At 39.4% G+C, this 26,857-nt stretch overlaps 1 protein-coding gene across 1 annotated transcript in view; it reads right to left on the reverse strand.

Moving 5' to 3' along the window:
- Window positions 1-24,577: 24,577 nt before the first annotated feature.
- Window positions 24,578-26,857, reverse strand: part of LOC105812775 (E3 ubiquitin-protein ligase Mdm2-like) — a 9,283-nt gene continuing 7,003 nt past the window's right edge. The window contains exon 3 of the mRNA XM_012647332.1: window positions 24,578-24,636. Coding sequence (XP_012502786.1) covers window positions 24,578-24,636 — 59 coding nt within the window. The remainder of the gene's footprint in view (window positions 24,637-26,857) is intronic.

The following is a 26,857-nucleotide window of genomic DNA, read 5'->3' on the forward strand; positions in this document are numbered from 1 at the left end:
CTGGTGCTGCTCCAATGCTGAGTTCACAGTTGATTCTCTCCTCTTTTTCCCAAGCTCCAGGGGTTTAGGGAGGTATAAGCTTGGAACACTCCATCGCTCACCTTCTCTCAAAAGTCCTTGGAAGCTCCTCAGCTGGGGTCGCTTTGGGTTGGCATAAAGAAACTTGAATAGACCTTTCATTTACCAAAATTCTTCCTGGTTTCCTAGTCAACGTGTTTGAAAACTAATTTCATTTCATATCATTGGCAAACAGACCAATCCTTAACCCATACAAATTTGTGATTGGATGAGTGTTGTCTCCCCAAACCCTGAAGGAATCCCTTCCTCAAACCCTTTTAGGGGCCTCCTCAGCTCTGCCCTCAATCCCCACTTTCAAATAAGAATCTGCAATTCGATTACCCTGCAGATTGTTGGGGCTTGCCATGTTGATGGAGCCCACAGCTATGATTTTAGCTTTTTGATCTTTGGGAAAGTCAAATGAAATCTGTGGAAGTTCGCAGAAAAATACATATGTGGACGCACAAAAATTTTACATTCAATTTTTAGGTTTAGAGACAATCCTAAGTTAGTTTACTAAATCCATAGCAACGAAACAAACGGCACAAGACAGAAAAGAAAGACATATCAGGGGGAAAATTTTGTTTGGTTGGTTGTTGGGGCCTGGAGAAGCGGGCAATGTCTTTGGACGTTGCTAACACCATAAAGTCCAGAAGGATACAGTGTGAGCTTTGAACGCAACCGGCAGGGTAGTGATCAGTCAGGGTCAGAGATGAACTCTCTGCTTGTCCCAGAGTACTCTCCCTTCCCCCATCCCCAGAAATACCCCATGCTTGGTCATGAAGAAAAGTATGAGATGGGATCAATAGTCCAGAACGTCTCCAGGCCTGTCTAAGACAAATCTCTGCCTACCGTAGGCTTTTTGTTCCCAAAAATGTGCCCCCATTTACCGCCAGAATCTGGGGTGCACCTGCTACCTCCGAAAAAGGAAGAGGGCGCTGCTCCGCCCTCCTCCACCACCTCCCCGCCCCTGGGTCAGCGCAGGGTCCTCAGCACCCAGCTCCCCCCGGCCCACGGGGCCCTGCTCCCCGGTGGCGAACGCTCACCTGGCAGCGCTGGCGTGGCGGTGGCAGCCAGGCTGCGGCAGGACTGCAGACCTGCTGGGGCATAGGCCGCGCACCGCCCCTGTCCCTCCCACCTCTCTGAGCAGGTGCGTGTTCCCAGGTCCCCGCCCCGGGCACACCGGCGGGCTGCATCCTCCCTCGCTCACTTTCCAGTTGACACAGGGACCGCAGCTTCCACTCCCGGGATCTCTGCACATTCTCTGTTGCCCGCGAAACTGACGCAGAGAAAGTGTTTGCAAAGGCGCAAAAGCAGCCTGGCAGGAGCGTTCTTGCCCCAGGAGAGTTATGGTCCTGATGTCTGAGTCCAGAAATATCACCTGCTTTCCCACAGTTCGGTGCCTCTTATTTATTTAGCGTGAGATGAAAGCAACTTACTGAAGCGTTGTCTTTTCACTGTATTCAATTACAGTCCTGCCCTCCAGTGCTTAGCAAGTTGGCTTAAAAATAGTTTCTATGTGTGTGCCAAGAGCATCTGTCTGGCTCTCCAGATCTAGGATGTGGCCCTCTTGCCACATAACTTGGGAACGACCCCTTCCCTGCTCTGAAACTCAGCTGCATCGTCCAAGATAACAAGGGGCTGCACCATTGAACACCAAGGTCTCTTCCAGCCATCGAAGAGGAATTCTCTGTGTTAGGGAAGGGGGATGCTTGGACAATGCCCCTTCTACACTCTACCATGGACGCACATTGAATGTACCTTCTGCACTTCCGAATTTATGGGCATTCAACAACCTTGTAGAGTCCATCCTCTGAGAATGCCAGCCAGCAGGAGCAAGAATGCTAAGCCAGGTGTCCCAGAGCCCATGTGAAAAGATTCTGCCCTAGCTGATGATTGAGCTAACACTACATTAGGCATTTTTATTATTACGCTTATCATTGTCATTATTTAAGTCTCAGTCTCTCCAAGGAAATATTTTGCATTAGAAGCAAAACTTTTCTCCAATTTGACTATTTTTAATCACTTCTTCAATTATCATTTGGAAATATCTAACCCTATTTTGTTCCAACCCGTATAATGTCATCAGACATTTATTTGCTGTTTGATTATTTTTTGTCAGGGACTGAAGAGATAATGAAGAATAATATATAATCTCTGCCTTCCAGGAACTCGTGTTCTATAGAAAAATAAGAAATAAATTTAAAACGTGATTAGAGCTTGACACTGGTAAATAAGGGTGCTGTCAGTGAACATAACCTGAATGAAGGTTTTCTGGAGTGAAAGACATCTGAGCGTTTTTCCATGGTAGGCAAGCTTTCCAGGTAAAGAGGAAATGGCTTAAAGAGGTTATTTAAAAACAAGCTTTGGGTCCTAGAATTCTAGACATGGAGGGGACATTTAAAAATACCCAGTCCTAGAAATGTAAAATGGTTCAGGTGCTATGGAAAACAGCATAACGATTCCTCTAAAAATAAAAATAGAATTATGACATGACCTAGGAATTTTACTTCTGGGTATATACCTCAAAGAATTGAAAGCAGGGACTCAAAGAGATACCTGTATGCTCATGTCTATAGCAGCATTATTCACAATAGCCAAAATGTGGAAACAACCCAAGTGCTTATCAATGGATGAATAAAGAAAACGTGATATATACATTCAATGGAAATTATTCAGCCTAAAAAAGAAAAAAAGAAATTCTGACACAGGCTACAACATGGATAAACCTCGAGGACGTTATGCTAAGCAAAAAAAGCTAGTCACAAAGGAAAAATACTGTATGATTCCACTTAGAAGAGGTGCCTAGAATCATCAGATTCATAGAGACAGAAAGTAGAATAATGGTTACCAGGGCCTGAGGGGAGAGGGAATAAGGAGCTATTGGTTAATGAGTATGAAGTTTCAGCTTTGCAAGATGAAGAGTTATGTGGATGGATGGTGGTGATGGTTGCACAACAATGTAGTTTGAACTGTAAACTTTAATATGTTAAGATAGTAGATTTTTTGTTATGCTTATTTTACTGTATTTTTTTTAATTGTTAAAAAAAAATCCAGTCCTATGTTTTCACTTTACAAAGGCAGACACTGAGAATTAGAGAGGTCAAAGTGACAATCCTGAGGTCAATGCCACGGAGGACTGTATAAAACCAAAACATTAAGCCCTCTGTTACTGCTACTCCACTCTGGGGCTGGCTGGACCACTTGATTGAAGCCATTGCTTTATCAAGCAACAACGTGCTATAATGCAGCACTCCAAATGGGCTCTATCAACAATATAATTATTATGAACTAGTTGTGTTTTTAAATTTTTAATGTTTACCTATAAATATTACTTCCTACTAAAACTCAAAATTCTCACCTATATAATACTGCTTTGCAGCAAAAAATAAAATATAATACAAACCAATATAGATCTTAGTTTCTGTATAAAGAGAATAATGTAATTTATATACCTTTAAAACTGGCATTAGAAAATGATGTCACTATTTGAAACTATATATTAAGCTTCAAATTTAGGACCTTGGGGCTGTCTTCTAACAATACTAAGTCAAAGACTTACATGAGGGTGAAATTGAACTTCTGTTGAAAATTGGTCTCTTGCCCAGATTCAGAAATGCACTTTCTTCTTTAAAATGAGCACTCAATAGAATAGTATTCTAGCACTTAAATTCACAGCTACCTGAGCAGCACAGGTGCCACCTGTCATGTGCTGCAATTGCTCCTTTGACGCAGGAAATAAGGTTTATCTCCGTGATAATCATGAGACTCAAAACCTCTATAACTAGGAAGCATTGACATTCTAAAGCCTCCTGCTCCACAAAGCTCCGTGAAAGTCTGCATAGAAGGCAGAACCAAGTAGCATTCTCCAAAGAGCCATTACTTACTGAGTTGGGGGTTAGCAGGGGTAAAATATTAGGAATCATCTTAGTTCTTAATCAGAGTTTTATTGAGAAAGGAACAAAGGGTTGGTGACAACATGGACCATTCTCTTTTTCTCTCTCCTGATTGTCATTACCCAAACTTTAGATGATCATGTTTCCAGATAGTGTTCCAACTATGACTGATGTTATCATTCTTCAACATTTATGACCTTGTCAGACTTTTTGTAATTTTGGCCACAATGATATGTTTGGTATAATAGCAATAGTCTCATGAGATGAATTGTTTTGATTTTTTTTAAATGGTTAACTTATTTTCTGATGCCTTTAAAACATATAGCTCAATCAAAATGTACTGATTAAATAAACAAGCTTTTGGTCTACACTCTACTGGGCAATAAATTTAGCTATTGTGATGCCTTTCAGATCCCTACATTAATTCTTTGATAAGAAGGGTGACATTATGGTATAGTGGAGGGAAAAAGCACCAGAAGTTTGAGATCTGGATTTTAGTTTTGAGGGCAACTCAATTAGCTGGAAAAGGAAATTCTTTCCAGGTGTCCTTCCATACATCTCGGAAAAGCGGTAGTTGGGCAAATCACTCTCTGAGGCCAATTCTATATTAAAGAGCTCTTTTGAGAAAGTTTAGGTTTGAGCTTTGTTTCTTAGAAAAGTAAGTATGATTTTGCTGTGTCAATGTTAGTCACATGGTGTGCTTCTACGTGAATATCATTTTATGATTTTTAAATGTTTTCAGAATGATGTGTCATTGTGGGCCCTTCTTTGAAAAGGGGCTACTCTGGGGTATATAGATATTATAACTGTTGGGAAAGAGATTGATTAGATTGCCCACTCTTAGATCCAATCCCATCACCATTTGGGAGATGGCATTAAGGTCTTCTAGAGGTGAATAAAAAGCCAGGCATTTAGTGCCTTGAGACAGGATGGCCACCACCAAGTATGGGATTTCCAGTTTCCTCAGGAAGAGGTAAAATGAGAAGTATGGTGAACAATGGAAGCAGGGAGAGATAGAAACTGGAGACTAAAGGAAATGTGGTATAGAAAAGGAATGTACAAAAGCCAGATAAAAGAGGAAACCATCATTAAGAAATCGAGCTCTTTGCCTTTGCTGGTGCAAGTCCCCTGTTTGAACTAGCCTTTCTTCCCACCTTTCTGATTTGAATCTTATCATTTCTTTAAGATTTAATAAAATATAAGTATTTTTGCCCAGAAATGCTTTTTTTCCTCCTCTCAATACTTACTATACTTGTGGTTTGTACCATGCAATACAGCATGTATTCATTTTTAAACTGTTTAATAATTCTTAAAACTATAATAGTTTAATAAACTTGAGTCTAGCCTATTCAATAAGATTGTCTACATCCCAAGAGAGAGCAGTTTATGTTTTCCTCTTTGGATATTACAAAACACCCTAATTAGGTGTAGAGTAGGCAATAACGATGGCCTGTTGTTGGCAGGCAATTATTACTAGAACTATAAATCTGATTCATCATTTGCCCTGAATTAATATTAAGTTCTTCAGATTTTAGTTACTCGTTGAGACTAAGCTGTCTCCCACTGGCCTCTATCCAGTCAGCTGAGCATCTGAAACACCGTCTGGGGAAAGAGTGGTCAAGAATTTAAAAGAATGAAAAATAAGAAGAAAAGATTGGATTGAGCAATTGGGAAATCATTGCTGACCTTAGAACCATTTCATTCATGTGGTAGGGGCCAAAGTTGGTTTGTGTAATAAGTTGAACAGTAAAATGGGAAGTTGCAAGTTGTTGGAAAGAAATAATGAAGTAGCTTAAAGACTAACAAGCTTAAAAGAAAATTTCTATTTATTCTCTATTTAGTATAGAGGAAACCTAAGTAGTATTGCAGACTGAGGGAAATAAAAAAGCCAATGAAGATGGAAAGATTGAAGAGGGATAATTAAAGAACAAGGGACAGGACATAGTTAGGAGGTATGACTCCGTGAGTGCTAAGCAGGTGTTTGAATCCTGGTTCCTACTTTTACAAGCTGAATAACCCCTCTCCCTCTAACCCTCATTTTGCTCATTCTCAAAAGTATGATTTTTCTAAGTCTAAATAAATGAATCATAAAAATTCATTAGCATATAGGAAGAATTCATGAAATATTAGCTATTACTAGATTGGGAGCACAAATGGAAAGGAGAAAGTCCACCAATTCCTCAGAGATAGGAAGAAAGACTGGAGGAGCTCTGCATGGACTTGGGGTGGAATTCCATCACCTCTGAGGTAGTCCAGAGATTCTGAACTCTGGCAATCTTGGGGAGCTTTTAAAAATACCAATTATTAGATCCCACTCCAGAACAATGGAATAAAATATTCTGAAGGTAGGCATAAGTACCGGTATTTTTAAAAAATCATCAGGTTATCATAACATACAGCCAAAGTTGAAAATGATTAGAAAAATTTCAATTCTCAAACTTGACTGCATATTGTAAATACTTCGAAAATTTAAAACAATACTGATGCCAACCATGAACGAATCTCAAAATCATTATGTTTAGCAAAAGAAGCCAGAAGCAAAGAAAACCACTTTGCATGATTCCATCAAGATCAGGCAAAACACAATCTATGGGGCTAAACATTAGAATACTGATTGCTTCTTGGAAGAGAGGTGGGTCGACCAGAAAAGGCAACAGGAAACTTTCTACTTTGATGTAAATATCCTGTGTCTTTATTGGGGTATTGGTTACTGAAATGAAAACTTTTTTTCAAAACCCATTGATCTGTATACTTAATAACTGTGTATTTACTATATATAATTATACTTTAATTAAAAATAATTAACCTCAAAATAATATTTGATTTAATTGGTATGAGAAGGGGGTTGTGTATTGAGAGTTCTACGAGCCTCCTGGGTGTATTGGGATTTGTATTAGTAAAACAAAGGAAAGTGTGAGAACCACTGAGCTAGATAATATGGTGAGATTGGGTCAGTGAGATGAAGGAGAAGGAGGAACCTTTATTGGAAAACTGATAAAAACTTGAAATTAGAAAGTAGGATTCAATAGGTGCAACTTTGTTTCTCAGGGTGGGATCATGGATCATCAGATAATCCATGAAAAACAAGTTGCTTGGAAAAAAATGTAAATTCTTGGGGCCCACACCAGACCTACTGATACACATTCTGGGAGTGAGGCCTAGGGATTTGCATATGAGTGAATTTCCCCCAGGTGATTCTCATATTCTAAAATTAGGACATTTCCTGAATAAAGGGACAAATTGAGGATGAGAACTAAGCATTACAGTGGAGGGTAGAGAATTCAATGGAGAGTAATTCATAGCAGGTGAGGGCAGCTCTAACTTCGAACAAAGACAACATTTGAAAAACCTGTGACAACCAGGGAAGACAAGCGTCTGCATGGAGCTGAGGAGATAATGTACAGTTGAAAAGTCAAAGGAAAGAAAAGGAGTAATGAAGTAAGGAACAGTCTGGAGTCTGGAGATCAGTCCATGGATGAATGATCTTCTTGGGATGTTACTTTTTGGGCAACAGCCATGCTTCTGAAAGATAATTACTCTGACATGGACCAAAAGTAGATGGCAGAATTGACAATTTTCGTGAGAAGTGTTAGCAAATGCCACATTTCAAAAAGGAGCACTGCATGCATTTGAGATGGACCTTTGGTAGGATTTAGACAATTGTAGATGTTGTGAGTAAGGATTTCAGGAAGAGGGGTCAGTTTTTGCAAAAATACAGAGAATTGAAGAAGGTGTTTAGGTAATAGCATGAGGTTCAATTTTCCTGGAATTGTTTTGTAAGCACATATAAGAGAGTAGGTAGGATGTGTAAGACTCTTTAGAGTCTTATACCTTAGGTCAGCATGAGCTGTTGAGATTTGCTTCCCTGCCCTGCAAATGTCTTACCTCACTTTTCCCTTTCAGGAATCACAATTGAGCAATATCATCTTATTTTCTTTGTCATGCTTCTGCATTTGAATTAAAATGCCTTCGAAACACACACAACAGGTTCTGTGATTTCTTTATTATAGCATTTTAAATTTCTTCCTTTTGACCTTTTATATTGCTTTCATGATTAATTTTTTTCTAGGGACCTGTTGACACAACAGCCCACTGTACCAACCTGTTAACCTTTGAAAAATCAAAGTCGAAATCTGATTTGAGTAAGAAACCCAAAATAGTTTTCAACTAGCCTGGAGTTTATGAGCAATAAACCAGACAAGTTCCTCTCTGTGACGGACGGGGTCTGAATGTGGAGGAGTTGGTGTGATCAGGGGGGATTGGGATGGAATGTGATGTAAGGAGATGCAAAGGAAGGATCTTTTAATATTAGAGTAGCTCATCTTAGTTGTTGCTTTTAGAAAAAATTAAAAACCAAAGTAATTTAATTATAGCAGTTTTTATTCCTTTCTTCAACTTTTCATGGAAAATCCTTTTCTGCTTTGTGTGCTGATATATGATTGTTAGTTAAAATCATTAAGTTCTCTATGGCTCCTCCCTTCCTAATTATACCAGATTGACATTTCATTAAGTTGGATTTTTTTTAAAATAAAAAATCCTCTTTAATTGTATATCCTACTTCAATCCAAATTGTGAGTTTAACTATATCCAGACTTTTGTTAAATTCTTACACCTGCCTGTCTAGTGATAATTGCAAAGGCAATGTATGCTCCGTTTAATTCATCTACATTTTGAGAACAGAGCGACTCACTCCTCTTTACTTCATCCCCAAAAGTGGTTTATTCTTGGCCTTTGTACACCTCCCTAACTCTCTTCCTTATATCAAAACAGACAGATCACTAATCCTGTGGTTTTAGGGGTCCGTTAAGACTCTATATCCAAGCTTTGTATTTTACTTTATTTTTAACTAAAGATAAACAAGGTCACCATAATCTCAAAGTGATATTCTTTGAAAACATACATCCATATTTGGTTATTTTATTATATATTTATTTGAAAAAGCAATATTGCTACTCCATGTGCTCATAACTTCTTTACAGCCTGATTGTCTTTAGTCTCTGTGGTTATAGCCCAGTGACTCCAGTGTGAGGAGAGAGCAGTGGGTGTGAGTGTGTGACGATGAAAGTGAAGTCAGTGCTAGAAGACGTTCCTCCTACAAACCAACCTTCAAGACCAATTATGATAAACGAACAGCTCAAGGGAAGCCTTGTTTTTTATCATGTCATATCCCCAGTGGCTTCCATCACTTTCCCATTGAAAGAGCTGAGCGCAGGGAGAGTGTTCTCTCTGGACATTACTAGCTGGAGTTGACACAATGCAGTGTCTTTTTGCACCGTCAGCCAACCTACGCACTTATTTAGGCCTTGAGCAGGGCCGGCTATGTAATTTGCAGGTCCCAGTGCAAAATGAAAGTATGAGGCTCCTAGTTTAAAAATCAGAAAAAAAGTCATTTTAAAGGTGTTAAAATATAAAACTTTTCCCTGTCTTCCACAGTCTTTTTCCTGATCTGTCACGTGTTTTTTTTAAATTTGCTATTTAATGTCATCCTAAGTTAAAGAAAAATTAAAATTTTTTAATATTAGCCTAAAACTTACTGTTCATCTTTATATTAGGCAATGCCAATTTTAAATGAGAATATAAGAGCGTTTAACTTATATAAAGCCTCCTTAAAGTTACACATGCCATATTTCAAAACTCATACATGTGTATGTATTTTGATTTTACCAGAACAAAGGAAACACTGCATAAAACTAACTCAGCTGTTTCCATTTCACTTTTTTATACACACACACTCTACCAACACTCTATCTTTGTCTTACTGATGAATAAGGAAAGACTGAAAGGAAAATAAACTACAGATTGCCCTAATTTTCCCTAATTCTATGTGACCATTGTCAGTATATGTCATTGGCTTACTCAGGGAAGGAACACGGGTGAGGAAGGATATGCCAGGGTTCTTTGCTCATTAGCATTTCTTAGGATGCCATTGCTGTCTAATTACCTTCCAAGCAAGTTTTGGTTCACACAGAAAGCATGACCTATGGAGACTGTCAATGCCCCTTCCTACCCAGTCACAGGTATCACACACTCACTTAGTACTTGCTCTGGTGCCACCGAACTCCCACGCCTAGTGGGTCCGCCAGAATTCTTGGCTCACTGAGCATTGTGAGCACTATTTGTAAATGGGGTCACGGGGAATGGTGGAGGTCATCTGGAAGGCTTCTGTTACCTCTGGTTCCCGATTCTATGCCACAAAATGATTTCACAAGTTACCAATGAGCTGGATGATCGCTGTCTTATGGTACAGTTGTGCCTCTGAGTGACTGCATGCACATGAGCTTCTGAGCTCACTTAGCCTTAGGTTGCAAAGCCACTGTCTTTTCATTCTGGGTCATTCTAGCTCAGAGCCCTGAGTGGTTATATCTTTTGGACATTGCATTTGTACATGTGTGATTTATTCAGACTTTCATCAAAATGGGCTCTATCTGCAGTGGGTGGCTCTCCATAGGGGGACAATGTGCAGACAATTACCTTTTAAGAAACAAAAGGGGAATTGTGAAGGTCTTTGCAAATTTTCCCAAAAAGAGCCATGTAGTCATTTCACAACATTGTGTGCATGCACACACACACACACACACACACACACACACACATACACAGAGAGAGAGAGAGAAATTCAGGCATGCAGGAGAAAGAGAAAAATGAGGAGTAAACAATAATGTAGTTTCCCTCCTCAAGGACTTTGAGATAGCAAGTTATCTTTTTTTAACTGATGTTTTTTAAGTTGGCTCTGTGTGTAATTCAAACTTTTGTTTTATTTAATTACTGAAGACAAGGAGGATACTAGGGCTTTTCAAATAATCTGTTCTTCTCAGACATAACAGGGCAGTTGCCATCACTCCTTCCTTTTTTCACTTACTTCGGAGAATGATCTTGTTGCGTGTCAATAGACACAATTGTGGGCAACGTGTATATGTTTCTCTAGTGAACTGCGTTCCAGCCACATTCTCTTTGTGTACAGTGGAGAGCTTATGAAAAAAGTCCTTACCCCTCAGCCATTTGCCTGGAATCAAGGAATGAGAGGCACAGTCTGCTGCATTCAGGAGCACAGTGTGCTGGATTCCAAGGTTAGAATAGTAGCAACTCCTTGCCCTTGTGTGCTGACCCCAGCCGCACATGTGTACAGGAATAATCAAAGACCAGTTTGGACCTGTCTCTACTGTTGCTGTCAGTCTCTTTCTGTGACTTGTCCTCTTCATGTAGCAGGTGCCAAAGACACTGTGCCTGGAGCTCAGTGAGTCCGGTGAGCAGGGCTGAGTACAGAGCACTGTAGAGAGGAACCATATCCTAGGTGTCTCTCAAATCCCCATTGAGGAACCTCCACTGGCAACCTAGCATTCACCATGACCAGTGTTCCCATCAACCAACCCGAACAGGCCACACAGATTGACAGGGAGCCTACCAAAGAATATCCCACTGACACGGGCAGGGCCTCCACTCAGTTCAAAACAATAGCTACCATATTTCAGAATCTGGCTCTGGGTATTTCCAACTGGGTGGCCTTAGACAAGTTGTTAAATTCTACAGCCTTCCATTTTCTCACTAAAAATACCTCCCTGTCTACCTCGTGGTTTGTGGGAAGAATGGACAAGTTTTAAAACTGCACATATGCAATAATATGCCGTCAAAGAAACTGTTAAGGTCTATTGCAATGCCAGGTATCGCTATTGAGTGCCTAATATCATGCAGGGAAGCATGGAATAAAAATACCTAAGATTTCATGCCCACAATCTAGTTTGGAGGAAAGTCTCCATACATGATATAAATATGCTATTTTATATCTACATATTATGTATCACTAATGCCAAAGAACACTTCCCCCTATGAAGTTGGCCCTGTTGTTGTTCCCATTTTATGTATGAGGTAATCAGATGCAGCGAGCTTGAATGACCCCTGAAGGTCAAACAGCCGTCGGAAAGTGGCAGATCTGAGATGTGAAACCCACGAAGTCTAACTCCAGCCCAAACTCCACCTTGACACCATGCCATCTCCTTTGTTCATACCAAGTGTAAACCACAGACAATAATTAAGTGGATTTAGTTATGGAAGAGATCGATATGGTAATCCTCTCAAAGATCCTATCTGAGTATCTTCCCCTTAGAGCCCTATTTTTAGCTATATGATAAGCCATGGTAATAGCCTAAACATAAAAGCTAAGCCTTCTTAAAGTGCTCTCAAAATCTGTCAGCCTATTTACAACATAGAGCTCTTTTTGTAGGCCTTTATAGAACATTGAAGATTGGATACTCTGACACCTAGCAGAGATAGCCTCTTCCAAAATATCTTGAAACATGTCCTATAGATGCCAATGGCTCTGCCCATATGTGGGGCTGGTTTTGCCAATGGACACCATGTTTACTGGCATATTTTATAAGAACTCTCTTTCATTGGGCCTCCCTTGCTCAAAAGTACTGGCCTGTTGCATAGTTCCTATGAAGCAATATTGGTCACGTGCTGCATGTGCACGAAATAAAATTTAATAGCATTTCCGACACTTCATGGCAGGGCGGGGGGGTCTCAGAAGGATATGTAAGATTATAAGGAGCAATTTTTAATACACCAAGAGGCAGAGCAATTCGGAAAAGATGAACTCCTTGTGAGAAGGCAGGAATGTGACAACCTTAGGACCCATCCCATATTCCTTCTTCTAACATCTGTGAGAACTCACTCACTGATCCCTGAAACTTTGCTTATAGTTTTTGGTGCCTTATTCTAAAATTAATAGAATCTGGATATGACTGCCTCTAATTATGACTCTGTTAATCAGCATTTTGTGTTCATTTCAGCTCAATCACCCCATATTGCCACGAAAAATCGAGGTCACATTCTCAAGGATAGTAAAGCTGAAACTCTATAGATCTCCTCCTGATATCAGAAAATGGGATATTTTTCACTGGATGCCTTTTTAATGAGCTTTTTCATGAGTTTTCAATTAATATTTAAGTATTGAAGATTGGTCTATTCAATCAAGCTTCTAGCATACTTTACTGGACACCAAAATTGCACTAAAATTGCACCAAAATTGCATTTTCCTTAATGTTCAGGTGACCCCTTAGTAGATATCCACTCATCCCCCACTTCTTGGAGGAGCTTTACCTTTGACAGGGTGGTCCCTCAGAACCAGATATCAGTGGAGTGACTGAGATATAGAGCAAGTGGACATTTGACAATCCGGACAGGTATTTGGCTGAAGAGCTCCCGGAGCTCAGCAGAGGTCAAATAGCTTTTGGTGTGCAGTGAGTTTTGAATGTTTGTGCCCTGCAAGAACAAGTTTGAACTAACATAGGCCCTTAAGGGTCTTACAAGGAACCACAGGCCAGTCCCAGGGTGACCCAAACACAAATGCTTTCAGGAAGTTCCAAACACAGTGAGATGTGGAGAGATTATCTCGCATGTATTATTGGTCAGCGTTTGTCCTCCACACGAGAAGGTAAGTCTGTGTCTTGTTCAACTGTCTTCCTTGTGCCGAGTACAGAGTTTGGTGCATGGTGTCCATTCAGCAAGGTGGAGTGAGTGATTTCAAGGGGGTGGGGGATGTCTCTGGAGGCCAGGCCTAGTGAAGCATTAACAGACCTCGAATTTTTCATGCTGCCTCTCTCCATGAGGTCAGCTCTTATGAATTCTGAGCATGAATGTGCTTAAGGAAAGCACAGTGGAATCTGTACTTCTGTAGCCTCCTTAAACGTTTCCTAGCGCAAACTTATTCCAGCTGTCTTCTGCAAGGAGTCCCGATTTGTTTTCAGGTTTTTTGCTGTTTTGTTTTAAAATTCAGCTTGTTAACGTGAATGGAAGAGAATAAAACGGGTTCTCCAATGACCCTGAGCTTTGTGGGAAATGTGCTGTGTGTCCAGACAGCAATAAAAATTTCTAACCCAGACAAGTTAGAGGCAGTAGAAGGCACTTTCTTGCGGAACTAAAGCAGCCCAGTATTTTTGGTACTGGCATTGTTGATGTTTGTTATATAACATTCTTTTCTTTTTTTCAATTGGCTGTTCTGTTTTCCTCCTCAAATTAATTTGTTAATAGGGATGCCAAAAGGATTAAGGATTTATGTTAATTTGGATTTGTGGGGGAGTTATTCCAAATGTAAAGTCTTTTGACTGGATGGATTTGTAGGTGTTACAAACGTTTCCTCTCCCATCTCCAGACGCAGGGGCCTTAAATTGTGATGAGAACTGAAATGTCATCATGCTGCTACTTCCCCCGAAGAAGAGTGGGCAAACCATAAACTCCCTCAGTGAATCGGAAAACTTTTCCTTTTGTTTCAATTCATGTTGAAAATATTAAGCATATGAAGGGGAATCTTATTAAGTGCTTTCTTTTTGCAGGAACACAGCAAAGCCAACTATATGCATTTCCTCATTTATTCTCATAGCAGGATGAGGCACCACAATATTGCTCTCCCTATTTTATATGTGGGGAAACTGAGCATTGATGAAGGTTTCAACTTGCCTAAGGTCCCACAGGTTGTACTGGTTATTATTTCACTACCTCCGAGCTCCACACTCACCATTCTTTATCTTGCCTTGTGAACCGGACTCTGCAAACCTCCTTTCTTGTTTGCCTACCAACAGATAGCCCTGGAGGGAGGCAGCAAGACTTGTGTTAGTTTCCTAGAGCTGCTCTAGCAAAGTACCACAAGCTGTGTGGCTTTGAACAACAGAAACTTATTCTCATACTGTTCTGGAGGATAGCAGTCCAAAAACAATGTGTCAGCAGGGCCATATCTCCAAAGACTGTAGAAGAGAATCTGCTCTGTGACACCTTTTTCTTAGCTTCCAGTGTTGCCAGCAGTCCTTGGCGTCCCGTGGCTTATAGACGCATCACTGACATCTCTGCATCTATCATGACATGGCCATCTTCCCTCTGTGTGGCAGTGTCTTCAAGTAGATTTCTTCTCCTTGTATGTACCTGGCTTTGTGTCTCTTCTCCTCTTCTTATAAGGACACCAGTCCTATATAAACTCATCTTAACTTATATCTTAATTACATCGGCTAAAACCTTTATATGCAAATCAGGTCATATTCACAGGTATCAGTGGTTAGGACTTCAATATAGCTTTGGCGGGGAGAGGGACATAATTTAACCCACAACAGGACCATACTTTCTCTGCTTTGGTTTTCCCTGTGAGACCCACTCAAAGAGCTGGTGGTGGTCCCAGCAGAGTTCACAGCAGTGGCTGTGGCTCTCAGGGTTCCAAAGCAGGTACACTCTAGTGAGTTCTTCTAACAGGACAGACGTTCCTCTGTCTGCAATTCTTTCAGCCCAGAGGTCTGGATCTCAGCCGTGCACGGCCCTCCTTAAAGTTTCCAGATTCCTTGCTTGTCCACTTCCCCCTCAGCCCTCACAGTTGCTGCCCCTTTTAAATCTTAACTTTCTCTTTTGGCCCTTCTTGTAATTAAACACCTTTTATCTAGTCAATAATTCTTTCCATTCAATTCTCTCCATTAAAATATTGAGTGCCCAGCAGAATTCTAAGAAAATGTAAAGAAGCCCAACAATTTTTTTTTTTGGCTTTTCTTGCCATTGTTTGGAAAGTTTCCAGTGTTATGGTTTATAATTAATGTATATGCAGTATAGAAAAACTTCATTTTCTTTCTTATTGCGTATTTCTTTTAAAAAAGGATTTTCGTTATTCATCGTATACCTAAAATCTTTTTGTATTTTTGTAACATTTCTGTGTGATGTATTTAAAAATTATTTTAATTAAAATTTTAGAAAAGAAAATTTTATAAAAGACAAGAAAACAAAACACTGGATCACGGCACAGTGGTGGTGGGCTGGGAATTTTTACCTAAGGCAGTGTGGTGTTGTTCTTAAGCATCTGAAGTGTGTCATAGGAGAAAGCACTGGAACTTTTAATCAATTTTTCTTCTACTGCCTTGTGAAATAACAGAGAGGAAAGGCACCCCTCCTTGTTAGTTTTGGAGTCCAGGGAAAAAGCGAATAAATTTCAGAAGCTTTTTAAAATCTGGTCTCTAAGTGTATCCAAGTAGTTAACAGGACCACTGCTCTCCTACTAGTACTTACCACCAGTGCCCCACTGCGTGGTAGTCGTTAGGGCTATTTACAGGTACCCATTTTCAGGTGACCAAATTTTGGGCACATGGTAACATTGCCCTTGCCTACCTCTTTTAAAGTGAGCTGTCATCATGGCTTCTTTTGGCCGATGAAATGTGAACAGAAGTGGCCCATGCCATTCCCAAGCAGAGCTAATACGTGATTCACCATGTCTATTTTCCCTGCAATCATGGAGGCATATTGCAAAACAGAATGTCCATCAGCCCATGTCCTTGGGTGACTCCAATGAGCAGGGCATCCGGCCAACCTGCATTGTACATGGAGCATGGGTGAGAAATACATGCTTGTTGGACCATTTGCTCAGCAGCGTGTCAGCACCTGTCCTGGTTACTACACACAGACTCCCACGGTCAGGGACAATCCCTCAAGCTCACACATGTTTTATAGCTTACTCATTTGTCTTCTTGGGGTTTTGTCTTTCGTTAAGCTTTCTAGGCATTCCTTCACCCTCAGCGGCTTCTTTTCTTCTGCAACCTTATTGGATCCTTTTGCCATTCTGTTTTTTAAATGCTGAAAAGGCTTGGAGCCCAGTCCTTTAGTCTTCTTTTCTTCTTTGTCTACATTTTCTTCCTAGAAAATCTCACTCAATTCCACTAAGTAATCTGCCCAGAAATCTCCCTTGATCATGAAACACATATAATGAACTATCTATTAATCATCTCCATCTTGATGTCTCATTGACCACTTCAAATCTCAACTACCTAGCAGAATTTTTAATTCTGCTCCACATCTGCAAAATCTTCTGTGTCTCATATAACTGTACCAGCTTTTGTCCAGTTGCTCCAGCCCCAAACCTAGAAGTCATTCTTGATTCCACTCTTTGAACTACCTCTGTCTGGTCCACCTCCAATCCACCAGTAAGTCCTGTTGACTCCAATTCCAAAATACTTCCCAAATCTGATCACTATGACCACTCTTTCTCATCTTCCCAGTCAGAGTCACCGCCATCTGACACCTAGCGACTGTCAAAGCCTCTTATTAAGTCTTTCTGCTTTCACTCTTAGACTGCTAATATCTATTTTCCAGACTACATCAATAGTGTTATTTTTAAAATATACATATTAAAAATGATGTAAAAATACATCCTATTGTTCTCCTTTTTCAAAAATCTCCAATGGCTTTCTGCTACTCTCAGAATAAAATCAAACTTCTATAGAAAAAGTAAATTAAAATGCCTATATTTGTTAATTCAAAAAACGTAACTGAAGTTAGAAGCTATAAGCCTCCTTTCGGAGTTTAAAAAGAAATCTCAAAAGGATGGAAGACTGTTGTCATGGGGCTTGAGACCATGTCAGCTCAACTAGCATTATTTGTTGTTGGATAAATAAAAGAAAAATATAAGTAATATATGCACACTAGTTACTCACACATTTAAGTAAAACCTTTGCTTATTCTTTTGTCCTCACTGGGTGATTTTCCATCTTTTTGCTTACAGAAAAGCAGTTTGACCTTCTTAGCAATCTTCAAAGAGTTCTTAAAAGTTCCAGGGACTGTCGACATGTGTTCTTGAGACTAACGGTATCTCCCAGAGGAAATCACATAGGTAGGATTGTTTTGTTGTAGAAAACCATGTTTGTTTGTTTGTTCACCTAAAATTGTTAACTAAGTTTGTTGGGGGAGACTTTTACCCACCATCTTGTGATAATTATTTCACTCCGACCTCCCTCACCCATCTTAAATGAAACCAAGCCAAGTAAAAGGACTATGCAGATTCTCTTAAAACTGAGAACAAATATAATAAATATTTCTTCCTTGTAAGTAATAATAAATTGTTCTTAAAACACATTGGCATTAAAACACATAGTAGGATCTCACTCTTTCCCAGTATTCTTTACTTTGGACCACAAAGCCTTATGTCATTGCATCCCCATCTACTACTTCTCTGGAGTCTTTTCTGTTCCTGTTTTCCTCATTCACTGCCTTCAGGCACACTGGCCTGTTGATGTTTCTGGAACACAGAAAGCTCACTTCAAACTTAGGGCCTTTAGGTTTGTGGATTGCTCTGTCTGCTCATCCGTGACTGGTACCTACTAAACAGTGTTCTTCCAAATGTTACCTCTTCCAAGAAGTCTTCCCATAACACTCTATGCAACTTTCCTGCCAACCTCATGTAAACCACTTTCTCATCTCCTTGTTTCTTTCCTTCATTTTATGTATTATCTGAAATTGTGTTATTTGTTATATTTTTATTTGTCTTCTTTCATTAGAATATAAATTCCATAATAGAAAGTCCTATTGTTCATCCATTTCTCCTTGGCATCTTGAACTCTGTCTCATCTACAGCTGGCCACATACAAGATTGTGGAATGAATGAGTAAATGTTTATAGTTTCAAAAGTTTCTTAATAGATATAACTGTACAGTATTATCTCATATATCTGGATGACTTAGGCCCAAGAAAAATTCTATAAAAAGAACATTGACTGATTCAGACAGTTTAGGACATATCTTTTGTGGGCCACAGCTGTATCTAGGTTTAATTGATGTGTTTCATACTAAAGATCACTTGAAAATTGTCTGTATTGATCCACCTGTGAATTAGCAAGAACTCAGGCCATAGTCCCAAGGTTGGCAAATGATTCCAGCTGCCATACAGTTTGAAAGTTAGGCTGAGCTGCTATTGTACATAAGTTTATTGAAATAATTAGGATTCCATAAAACCCTCTTGCTAAGAGACTTCTTAGCATGCCTATCTGCAGATCAATAACTGTATGTGAATAAAACCTAGGGGAAGCAAAAGGTTGTGGTCTCATCTGCTGGTTGTAGCTGGGTCAGGAGCTAGTCCAGAGCATGGCCAAGGACTCGCCCCTTCAACTGGACCAGGTTTGAGGTGTTAGACTCTCAGATCTGGATGCATCAGTCAGACTCTGAGACCAGTTGTAGGGAAAATTAGGGTAATCCTTCAATGTGAGTTTTAATTTATATTGTTTGTTATTTCATGTAGAGATCCAAAGATGGCTGCCTGGCACAGTGAAAAGAACACTTGACTTCTATTTGTAGAAGACACTGTTATCTGTTCCTTAAAAGCTTGATGGGATACACCTGTACAACATTTTGGACCTCGGGCTTTTGGTTATTACAATGTCAGCTTTTTAGATGATTTTTGCTCTTTTTGTGTTTTCTATTTCAATTTTTAACAATTATTTTTATTAGAAATTTATTTTTTTCACCTAGGTTTTCAAGTTTATGGTGATTTCGGTATGTAACACACAAATACTTTTATATATAAACTTTTAGAATCTCTGCTGTATTTTTAGTTATTTCTCTCTTTTAATTCTGCATTTGGTGTGTTTGCATCTTCTATCAATGTCCTGTCTCTCTTTTGGCATCTTTGGGGCTGTCCTTCATGCTCCAGGAAACTGGCGGCCTGTGCTTAGTTGAGTATATCACCTAGGAATATTTTTTCTTGCTTTGCAAAGACTTCACAAATTGTTCTATTTTCACTAGCCATTGAACATACTGAAAATATCAAGAGAGAGATTTTCTGATGAAACACTGACTGTTGCAGTGTTTTGACGTAGGCTTTGCTGTCGTAGATGAGCCTATCTGTAGATATCCACTTCCTTTTCTTTGTCCCAGTTGAAGAGGAGTTTAATTAGAATCAAACACAAACTAATACACTGGTATTTTATCATAAAACTCTTTACAAATTAATTGAAGTTGTTTCATATTTAAAGCAAAAAACCCCCAATAAAGCTCTAAATATTTTATTTCCATATTTTCATCGAAATACTGTAAATATTGGATTCATTTTAGTTTATCAGTTAGCCGTTCAAGTATGACCTTGGAGTACATAAAAATGCGTTGAGTTTTTTGATAGGGCAAGAATTTTTGATAGGTTGCCTCTTTTTGACCTAAAATAGATTTGAAGACGCTAAAGTACAAAACTTCATCAGTTTATGTCCTCTTATATGAGTTTGATTATTCAGTGTGATTCTGAAACTGAGTGAATTACTACTCCATTGGATAACAAGGAGAAGTGGAATTCGACTAATTTTGCTTATACATATATTTGATAAAAACTTAAGAATACAAAAAAATTTCCCTATACCGTTGATTTAAAACAAAAGTCAACCAGTTGCTGCTGCATTTTCCTATAAATCTGTGTGTCTCTGACATAATATGGCTCTGAGGGGTGTATAAACCTCCCTTTTAAAACAACAAAACAGTACAGGCTGAATCTGTACTCACTAGAGGCAAATTATTCAGTTATTGTCATGATTGTTGTTGTTAGTGTTACTTTTAACCTCTTAATGTAGAGGAAAAGGTACACTTAAGAAACATACTTGTAGTGGCTGTTTAGGTAAAGTTTTGTATTAGGTAAAGTTTTGATTAATGTGATTCAAATGATGCCATATAATATATACTGGTCTTCAGGATCTGCTCCTATTGAATTTAGGATTTAGTGTTTGTTAATATTTTTAAAATATAGCTATTTAAAATTATAAAACAAAATTCATTTGAAATCTTAAAAGCACTCTATTTTAATGCAAAAAAATGACTTCCTATTGTTTTCTCTTGAATTTTTCAGTATATTCAATGGCTAATAAAAATAGAACAGCTTGTAAAACTTTTAAAAAAGCAAAAATTTTCCATTTTAAATTTGGAAGAAGGTTTGACAATTTTAGAGTTGCCTGACAGATTTATTTTACTATAAAGTTGACTATGATGAAATATCTGATATACCTAAGGTTCTTTGTTTCATTTATTTCACTCCCACTTCTCCAAATAATCGTTCAAGATTAATATACAACATTTCATAACAGGATCTAAACATAATAATAACATTTAAATGCATAATAATACTTAATAATCAAATAACACTTAAATACTTATTACATAATAATACTCATAAAGTACTTACTCTGTGCCGGGATTATGCTAAGCACTTGCACATATTAGCTCGTTTAATCCCTGACAACCTTATAAAGTAATTATTATTATCTTTATGCCATCTTACAGATTAAAAAACTGAGTCAAAGAGAAATCTGGTTATGTGTTCCAGGTTATAGCCGTTAAATGGCAGAGTTTAGATTTGAACCCAGCTATACCCTAGAGTCCACATGTCCAATCACCAGGCGATACCACCATGGTTGACAGTGATACAGGATTGTTGTTCATTTGTTTGTCTTGTGCCATTATATTACACGACTAGAATTTTAAACTTGCTCTACGTAACATCAAAACAGCTAGAAAACTAATAGTTTCAATTTTTAAAAAAAAATCCAGAAATATGAGGTCCTCTAGACCAGCGGTCCCCAATCTTTTTGGTACCAGTGACCAGTCTCATGGAAGACAATCTTTCCCCGGACCAGGGGAGTCCCAGAGGTCCCAGGGGGAATGGTTTCGGGATGATTCAAGCACGTTACATTTATTACATTAGCAGCCACTCCCCAGCACCAAGCATCACCGCCTCAGCTCCTCCTCAGGTTACCAGGCATTAGATTCCCGTAAGAAGCGTGCAGTCCAGATCCCTTGCATGTGCAGTATACGGTAGGGTTTGTGCTCCTGTGAGAATCTAATCTGAGCTCCTGTGAGCTCAGGCGGTGATGTAAGCGATGGGGAACAGCTGTAAATACAGATGAAGCTTCCCTCACTCGCCTGCAGCTCACCTCCTGCTAAGCGTTCCGGTTCCTAACAGGCCACAGACCGGTACCAGTCCATGGCCCACAGGTTGGGGACCGCATGCAGCTCTAGCCCATTCTCTGTCCAGCTCACCCATTTTGGTTAGAATCTCATATGTACGTTACTTAAATAATAAATAACATATACTCAGCAGTAAGAATACACAGTACAACACTTTAAAAATAAAATAATTCTGGCCAACCAGGGATTAGACCTTTTCTTATGGGTCAGTGTATGTTTGACCTAATGAGAGTTTCATAAACTTTGGGGAAAAAAAATGAGTTGTGGCTGAAAGTGTTTCCCTTTACCAGCAGGTGTCACTGTTGCCTCTTAGCTGTGACTGTTGAGCGTGGCCTGCAGAAAAATATGATGGAGAGAAAGAGCTATTTTACTAAAATCTCTGTGAGGCACTGGGTACAAGCAACATTACTTTGGCAAGAATATGAAAAATCCCACAAAAGGGGAGAGAGTCCGTCTCTTTACTGCTAGAAGAAGCACAGTGGATTTCAGGCAACCCAGTGTCCCTCTAACACCTCAGAGGCTGCAGCTCCTGGACAAAGGAGAGGAAAATGTGGAGGCAGCTCCTGTGTGAGCAGCATAGATCCATTCCCATTCCATGCAGCCCGCAGAACTCGACAGGTGGAGTTCATGGGGATAGAAAACAGAAAGCCATGACCACAGGGCGGCAGTGGACAAAACTTGTTTATGAGCACACGTGAGGCACTCTGTATCAATTCCTAGAAATAATTAGGAGAGAATTTGCAGAGGCCGAAGGTCCCGTAGTGACAGGTGGCCAAGAGCAATGGAAATGAGGCTCCCCCAGGGGCATTCTGAGCAGCTCTGCTGGACTCTGGGAATGTAGAAGCAAACCAGACACAGCCCGGGACCCTGTGCTCACCCTGAAGACAGCAGGAAAGTGAAAGTCTTCTGGCAAACCAGCAAAATGTGGCTATGACCTCCGTACGCCTTTATTCCCCAAAGTATCCTACTGTTTCTTGAATATAGATTTAAGATAGAGGTGAGCCTCTGAAAAATTGCCATGATAGTTGCTTTCCTTATTATTAGGGCTAAAATCGTCAGTTATTTGAATGATTTCATAATCAATTAATGGGATATCTGTTAAATTATATTGCCTACAGATGTATTTGTTATATGGAGTTTTAAAAATACCTGCTGCTCTAAAATGTTTACTTATATTGTAGTAAATTCTGTTACCTAGGGCAGTCAAGAAATATATTCTCCTTAAATTTGAAGATGTTGTTTTAGGGTTCATTATGGAAAAGTTTTCTAAGATCAATCAATACACTTTTTAACCTGGTCCTGTGATTTCAGAAGCTCATTTGGCAAAAAGATGTCAGTCCTTGCATCTGAATGTGGGCTGTATGGTAGTCAGATTGGTTAACAGTAACAAGGCAGCTGAAAGGTGACTTAGACTTAAACTAACATTCAAAATCATATGTTGTGAAAAACACTACTTCCCAGGTCACAAGTAGTTTGGAACTAAATGGTGATGCTTGCTTTGTAGAATGTTCTCTAACAGAATAAAGAATTCACTGTGATTGTCCTGCTCTGGCCTAGATCCTTCTCCTGAGTTTCAAACCCATGTATCCCAACTGCCTAAATAACATTACCACTGGGATGTCTCTAGGCATCCCAAACTCATAAAATGACCAGAACATCCATTTAAAATAGGATTTCAGTTCTAGGAGTCTCTTAGATGAATCCTTGGGGTTTTCTAGATATAATATCATATCATTGGCAAAGAGTGAGAGTTTGATCTCATCTGTCCCCATTTGGACACCCTTAATACCCCTCCCTTGTCTAATTGCTGTGGCGAGGATTTCGAGCACTATGTTGAATAGGAGTGGAGATAAAGGGCAGCCTTGTCTGGTTCCGGTTCTAAGTGGGAATGGTTTCAATTTTTCCCCATTCAATATGATATTGGCAGTGGGTTTATCACAAATGGACTTGATAATTTTAAGGAATGAGCCGTCTATGCCTATTTTGATGAGAGTGTCATAAAGGTGTGTTGGACTTTGTCAAATGCTTTTTCTGCATCTATTGAAAGAATCATATGGTCTTTGTTCTTGCTTTTATTTATGTGGCTAATTGCATTTATAGATTTGTGTATGTTAAACCAGCCTTGCATCCCTGGAATAAAGCCCACCTGGTAATGGTGAATTATTTTTTTGATGTGCTGCTGAATTCTATTTGCTAAAATTTTGTTGAGGATTTTTGCGTCTGTATTCATGAGGGATATTGGTCTGTAGTTTTCTTTTTTTGTTGTGTCCTTTCCTGGCTTTGGTATCAAGGTGATTTTGGTTTTGTAGAATGAGTTAGGAAGAATACCATCTTTCTCAATATTGTGGAATAATTTCTGTAGTATAGGTGTGAGTTCTTCTTTGAATGTTTGGTAAAACTCTGAAGTGTAGCCATCTGATCCGGAACTTTTACGTTTTGGGAGGTTTTTGATTGCTGCTCCAATTTCTGAGCTTGAGATTTGTCTATTCAGATATTCTGTTACTTCCTGGGTGAACTTAGGGAGGTTGTATGTTTCCAGAAATTTGTCCATTTCCTCCTCGTTATATAGTTTTTGGGCAAGTGCCCATCAATCCATGAGTGGATTATTAAAATTTGGTATATGTATGCAATGGAATATTACTCAATCATAAGAAACGACAGTGATCTAGCATCTCTTATACTTTCCTGGATTAAACTTAAGCCCATTATCCAAAGTGAGGCACCACAAGATTGGAAGAATGGGCTCCACTTGTACTCGCCATCAAATTGGTACTAACCGATCAACAGTAGGGTGATCACATGGCAGTAATACTCTCCAGGGATTAGGGGGAGGGGGGGTAAACCTGCAATTAAAGGACACGGGGAGCATTGTAGGGGGGAAGGGCATGTCTCTAACCCTCACTTGGGTGAGGCAAAGACATAAAGTGTAACCTTAATGTTTGTACCCTCATAATACCCTGAAATAAAAAATAAAAAAATAAAAATAAAATTGAATTTCAGATAAACAAAGAATACTTTCTTAGTATAAGTGTGTACAGTGCATTAGTATTCCTATTTGGGACATACATAAACTAAACATTTATTCATTATAATTTAACCAGAAATTATAATTTAACCATATGTCCTCCTATATTTTATCTGACAACCTTACAAACTCAACATGTCCAAAGTAGAACTTTTCATCTTATTGAACTAAGCTGAGCTAATTCTCTTTCTCTGGAATTAGGATATGGCACCACCATTCACTCATTTGTCTTTCTCGCCCTTCAAACCTAATCACTCACTAAATTGTTACATATTTGTTAAATTATAACATTTCTTACAATGTAAACAACTCCACCCAGTTTTCTCTATCTCTACCGAATCTCCCCCAACCCCGGTTTGGCCACCATCATATCTTATCTTTGTTACTGCATCGGTATACTTGTTTCTCTACACCACAGCCACAGTGGCCTTCCCAATCTACAAACCCCATTATTCATGAAAACCTCTACGTCAAACTCCCAGATCTCTCTAGGATGAGCAGTTGTTCTGATTTGCCTAGGAATGTTCCAGTTTAGCACTGAAAATCCCATGTCTTGGGAAAGCACTCAGTCCCAGGCAAAGTAGGATGGTGGTTGCCCTATTTAAGATAAAGTCCAAGTTCTTATTTTGGTTTATTACCTTTTATGTCTTCTCTGCCCTCCTAATTACTTCACTAAATGCCATCCCTTGCTTCTTGCCTACTCACAATCTATATTCTAGTCATATTAGCCTTCTGCCAATTAAAATAAAATCTATTTAGTCATTTGTGTCTCCAGGCTTTTGAAAAATATTCGTCATCTGGCTTCCCCACTACCTCCCCTGCTCCCTGTCTATACCACACATCTGCCTGGTTCCTACACGTTGTTTAGGTTTAAATGTAGACATTGCTTCCTCCAGAAAGTCCTTCCTGAAAACTCAGTTTGCTTCAGAGCCCCTCTCACGAGCACCCAAAGCTCCTGGGACTTATTACGGTCATTTCACTTACTGTTCTTTGTTATAATATTAATATATAATTTGTCTTCTGAAATAAATTTTAAGTGTTTTTTCCCCTTGCCATTAGAATCCATAAGGCAAAGGACCATGCTTATCTTGTTGCACCATTTATGTTCCCAGTGCCTGGCAGTGTGTCTGGCACATAGAAATAGGGGCAATTGCATGACAGCCTACTGGATAGCTCTACCTGGCTGTCCCACAGAGGGTTTGGTTTTAGCCCTCTCAAGCTCAACTCCTCCTATCTGGCATCACCACCCGCTCTCTCAATTTCTGAACCTGCTGCTCTTTCTGGGTTCTTTCTCTTGATAAAGACAGTGCATCTCCTGCCCTGCCCAAGACAGGCATCTAACAGGCATGCCTTTTTCATCCACCCCACCGTCTAGCTCCATGCAATCACCATGTTCAGTCGCCCCTCACTCTTCTGTGCCCCGAGTTCACTCACTTCTCTCCCACCACCCTGGCTCTCCCCCATCAGGGACAGTGCGCTAACCACCTCCCATCTGGCATTTTACCTTTTATACTTTTGCCTTTTTAGACATCAGTTTCCACACTGTGTCTTTTGAAATTTCTGCTGACCTTTTCAACTTTATCGTTCTTCATGTCTTCCTTCACGGGCCTCGCTCAGAAGCCTTCCTTGATTATTCAGGCTGGGTCTGGTGTGTTCCTGTAGCGTGTGGTACATACCTGTACATTTTCCATTCACAAAATTGTCATGGACTTGCCCGATGATGCTTTTCTCTTTCCCTCCCTCCAAGGTAAGCTCTCTGATGGCAAAGCCTGCAACTTATTACTTGCAGCACAGTGTGCAGTGCCCAGTGCTCAGTAAATGTTGTAGCATCGGTCAGTGGATCGTCCTTTAATATAGTGCATTCATTGCTTACCAATGAACTAGTCACATATATGCAACAGGGAAAAGCAGAAACATTAACGAGGTTAAAAGAAACATCTATTGTATCCTTTAGAATTACCAGATCTATTATTCTGATTCAAGTGGAAATAAAACTAGCCAGTCAACACTCATGTATGTACAAAAGTACAAAAGACAATATTATTACAAAATTTTTGTGACCCTTTTTTTCTATCTGATTTAAAAGACAATTATATAAATCAATAATTATATATTTGCTTTGATGGGCACACAGTGTATAAAGATGTAATTTG

Source organism: Propithecus coquereli, unplaced genomic scaffold (assembly GCF_000956105.1).
Source record: "Propithecus coquereli isolate 6110/MARCELLA unplaced genomic scaffold, Pcoq_1.0 Scaffold262, whole genome shotgun sequence".
Taxonomy (NCBI): Eukaryota; Metazoa; Chordata; class Mammalia; order Primates; family Indriidae; genus Propithecus; species Propithecus coquereli.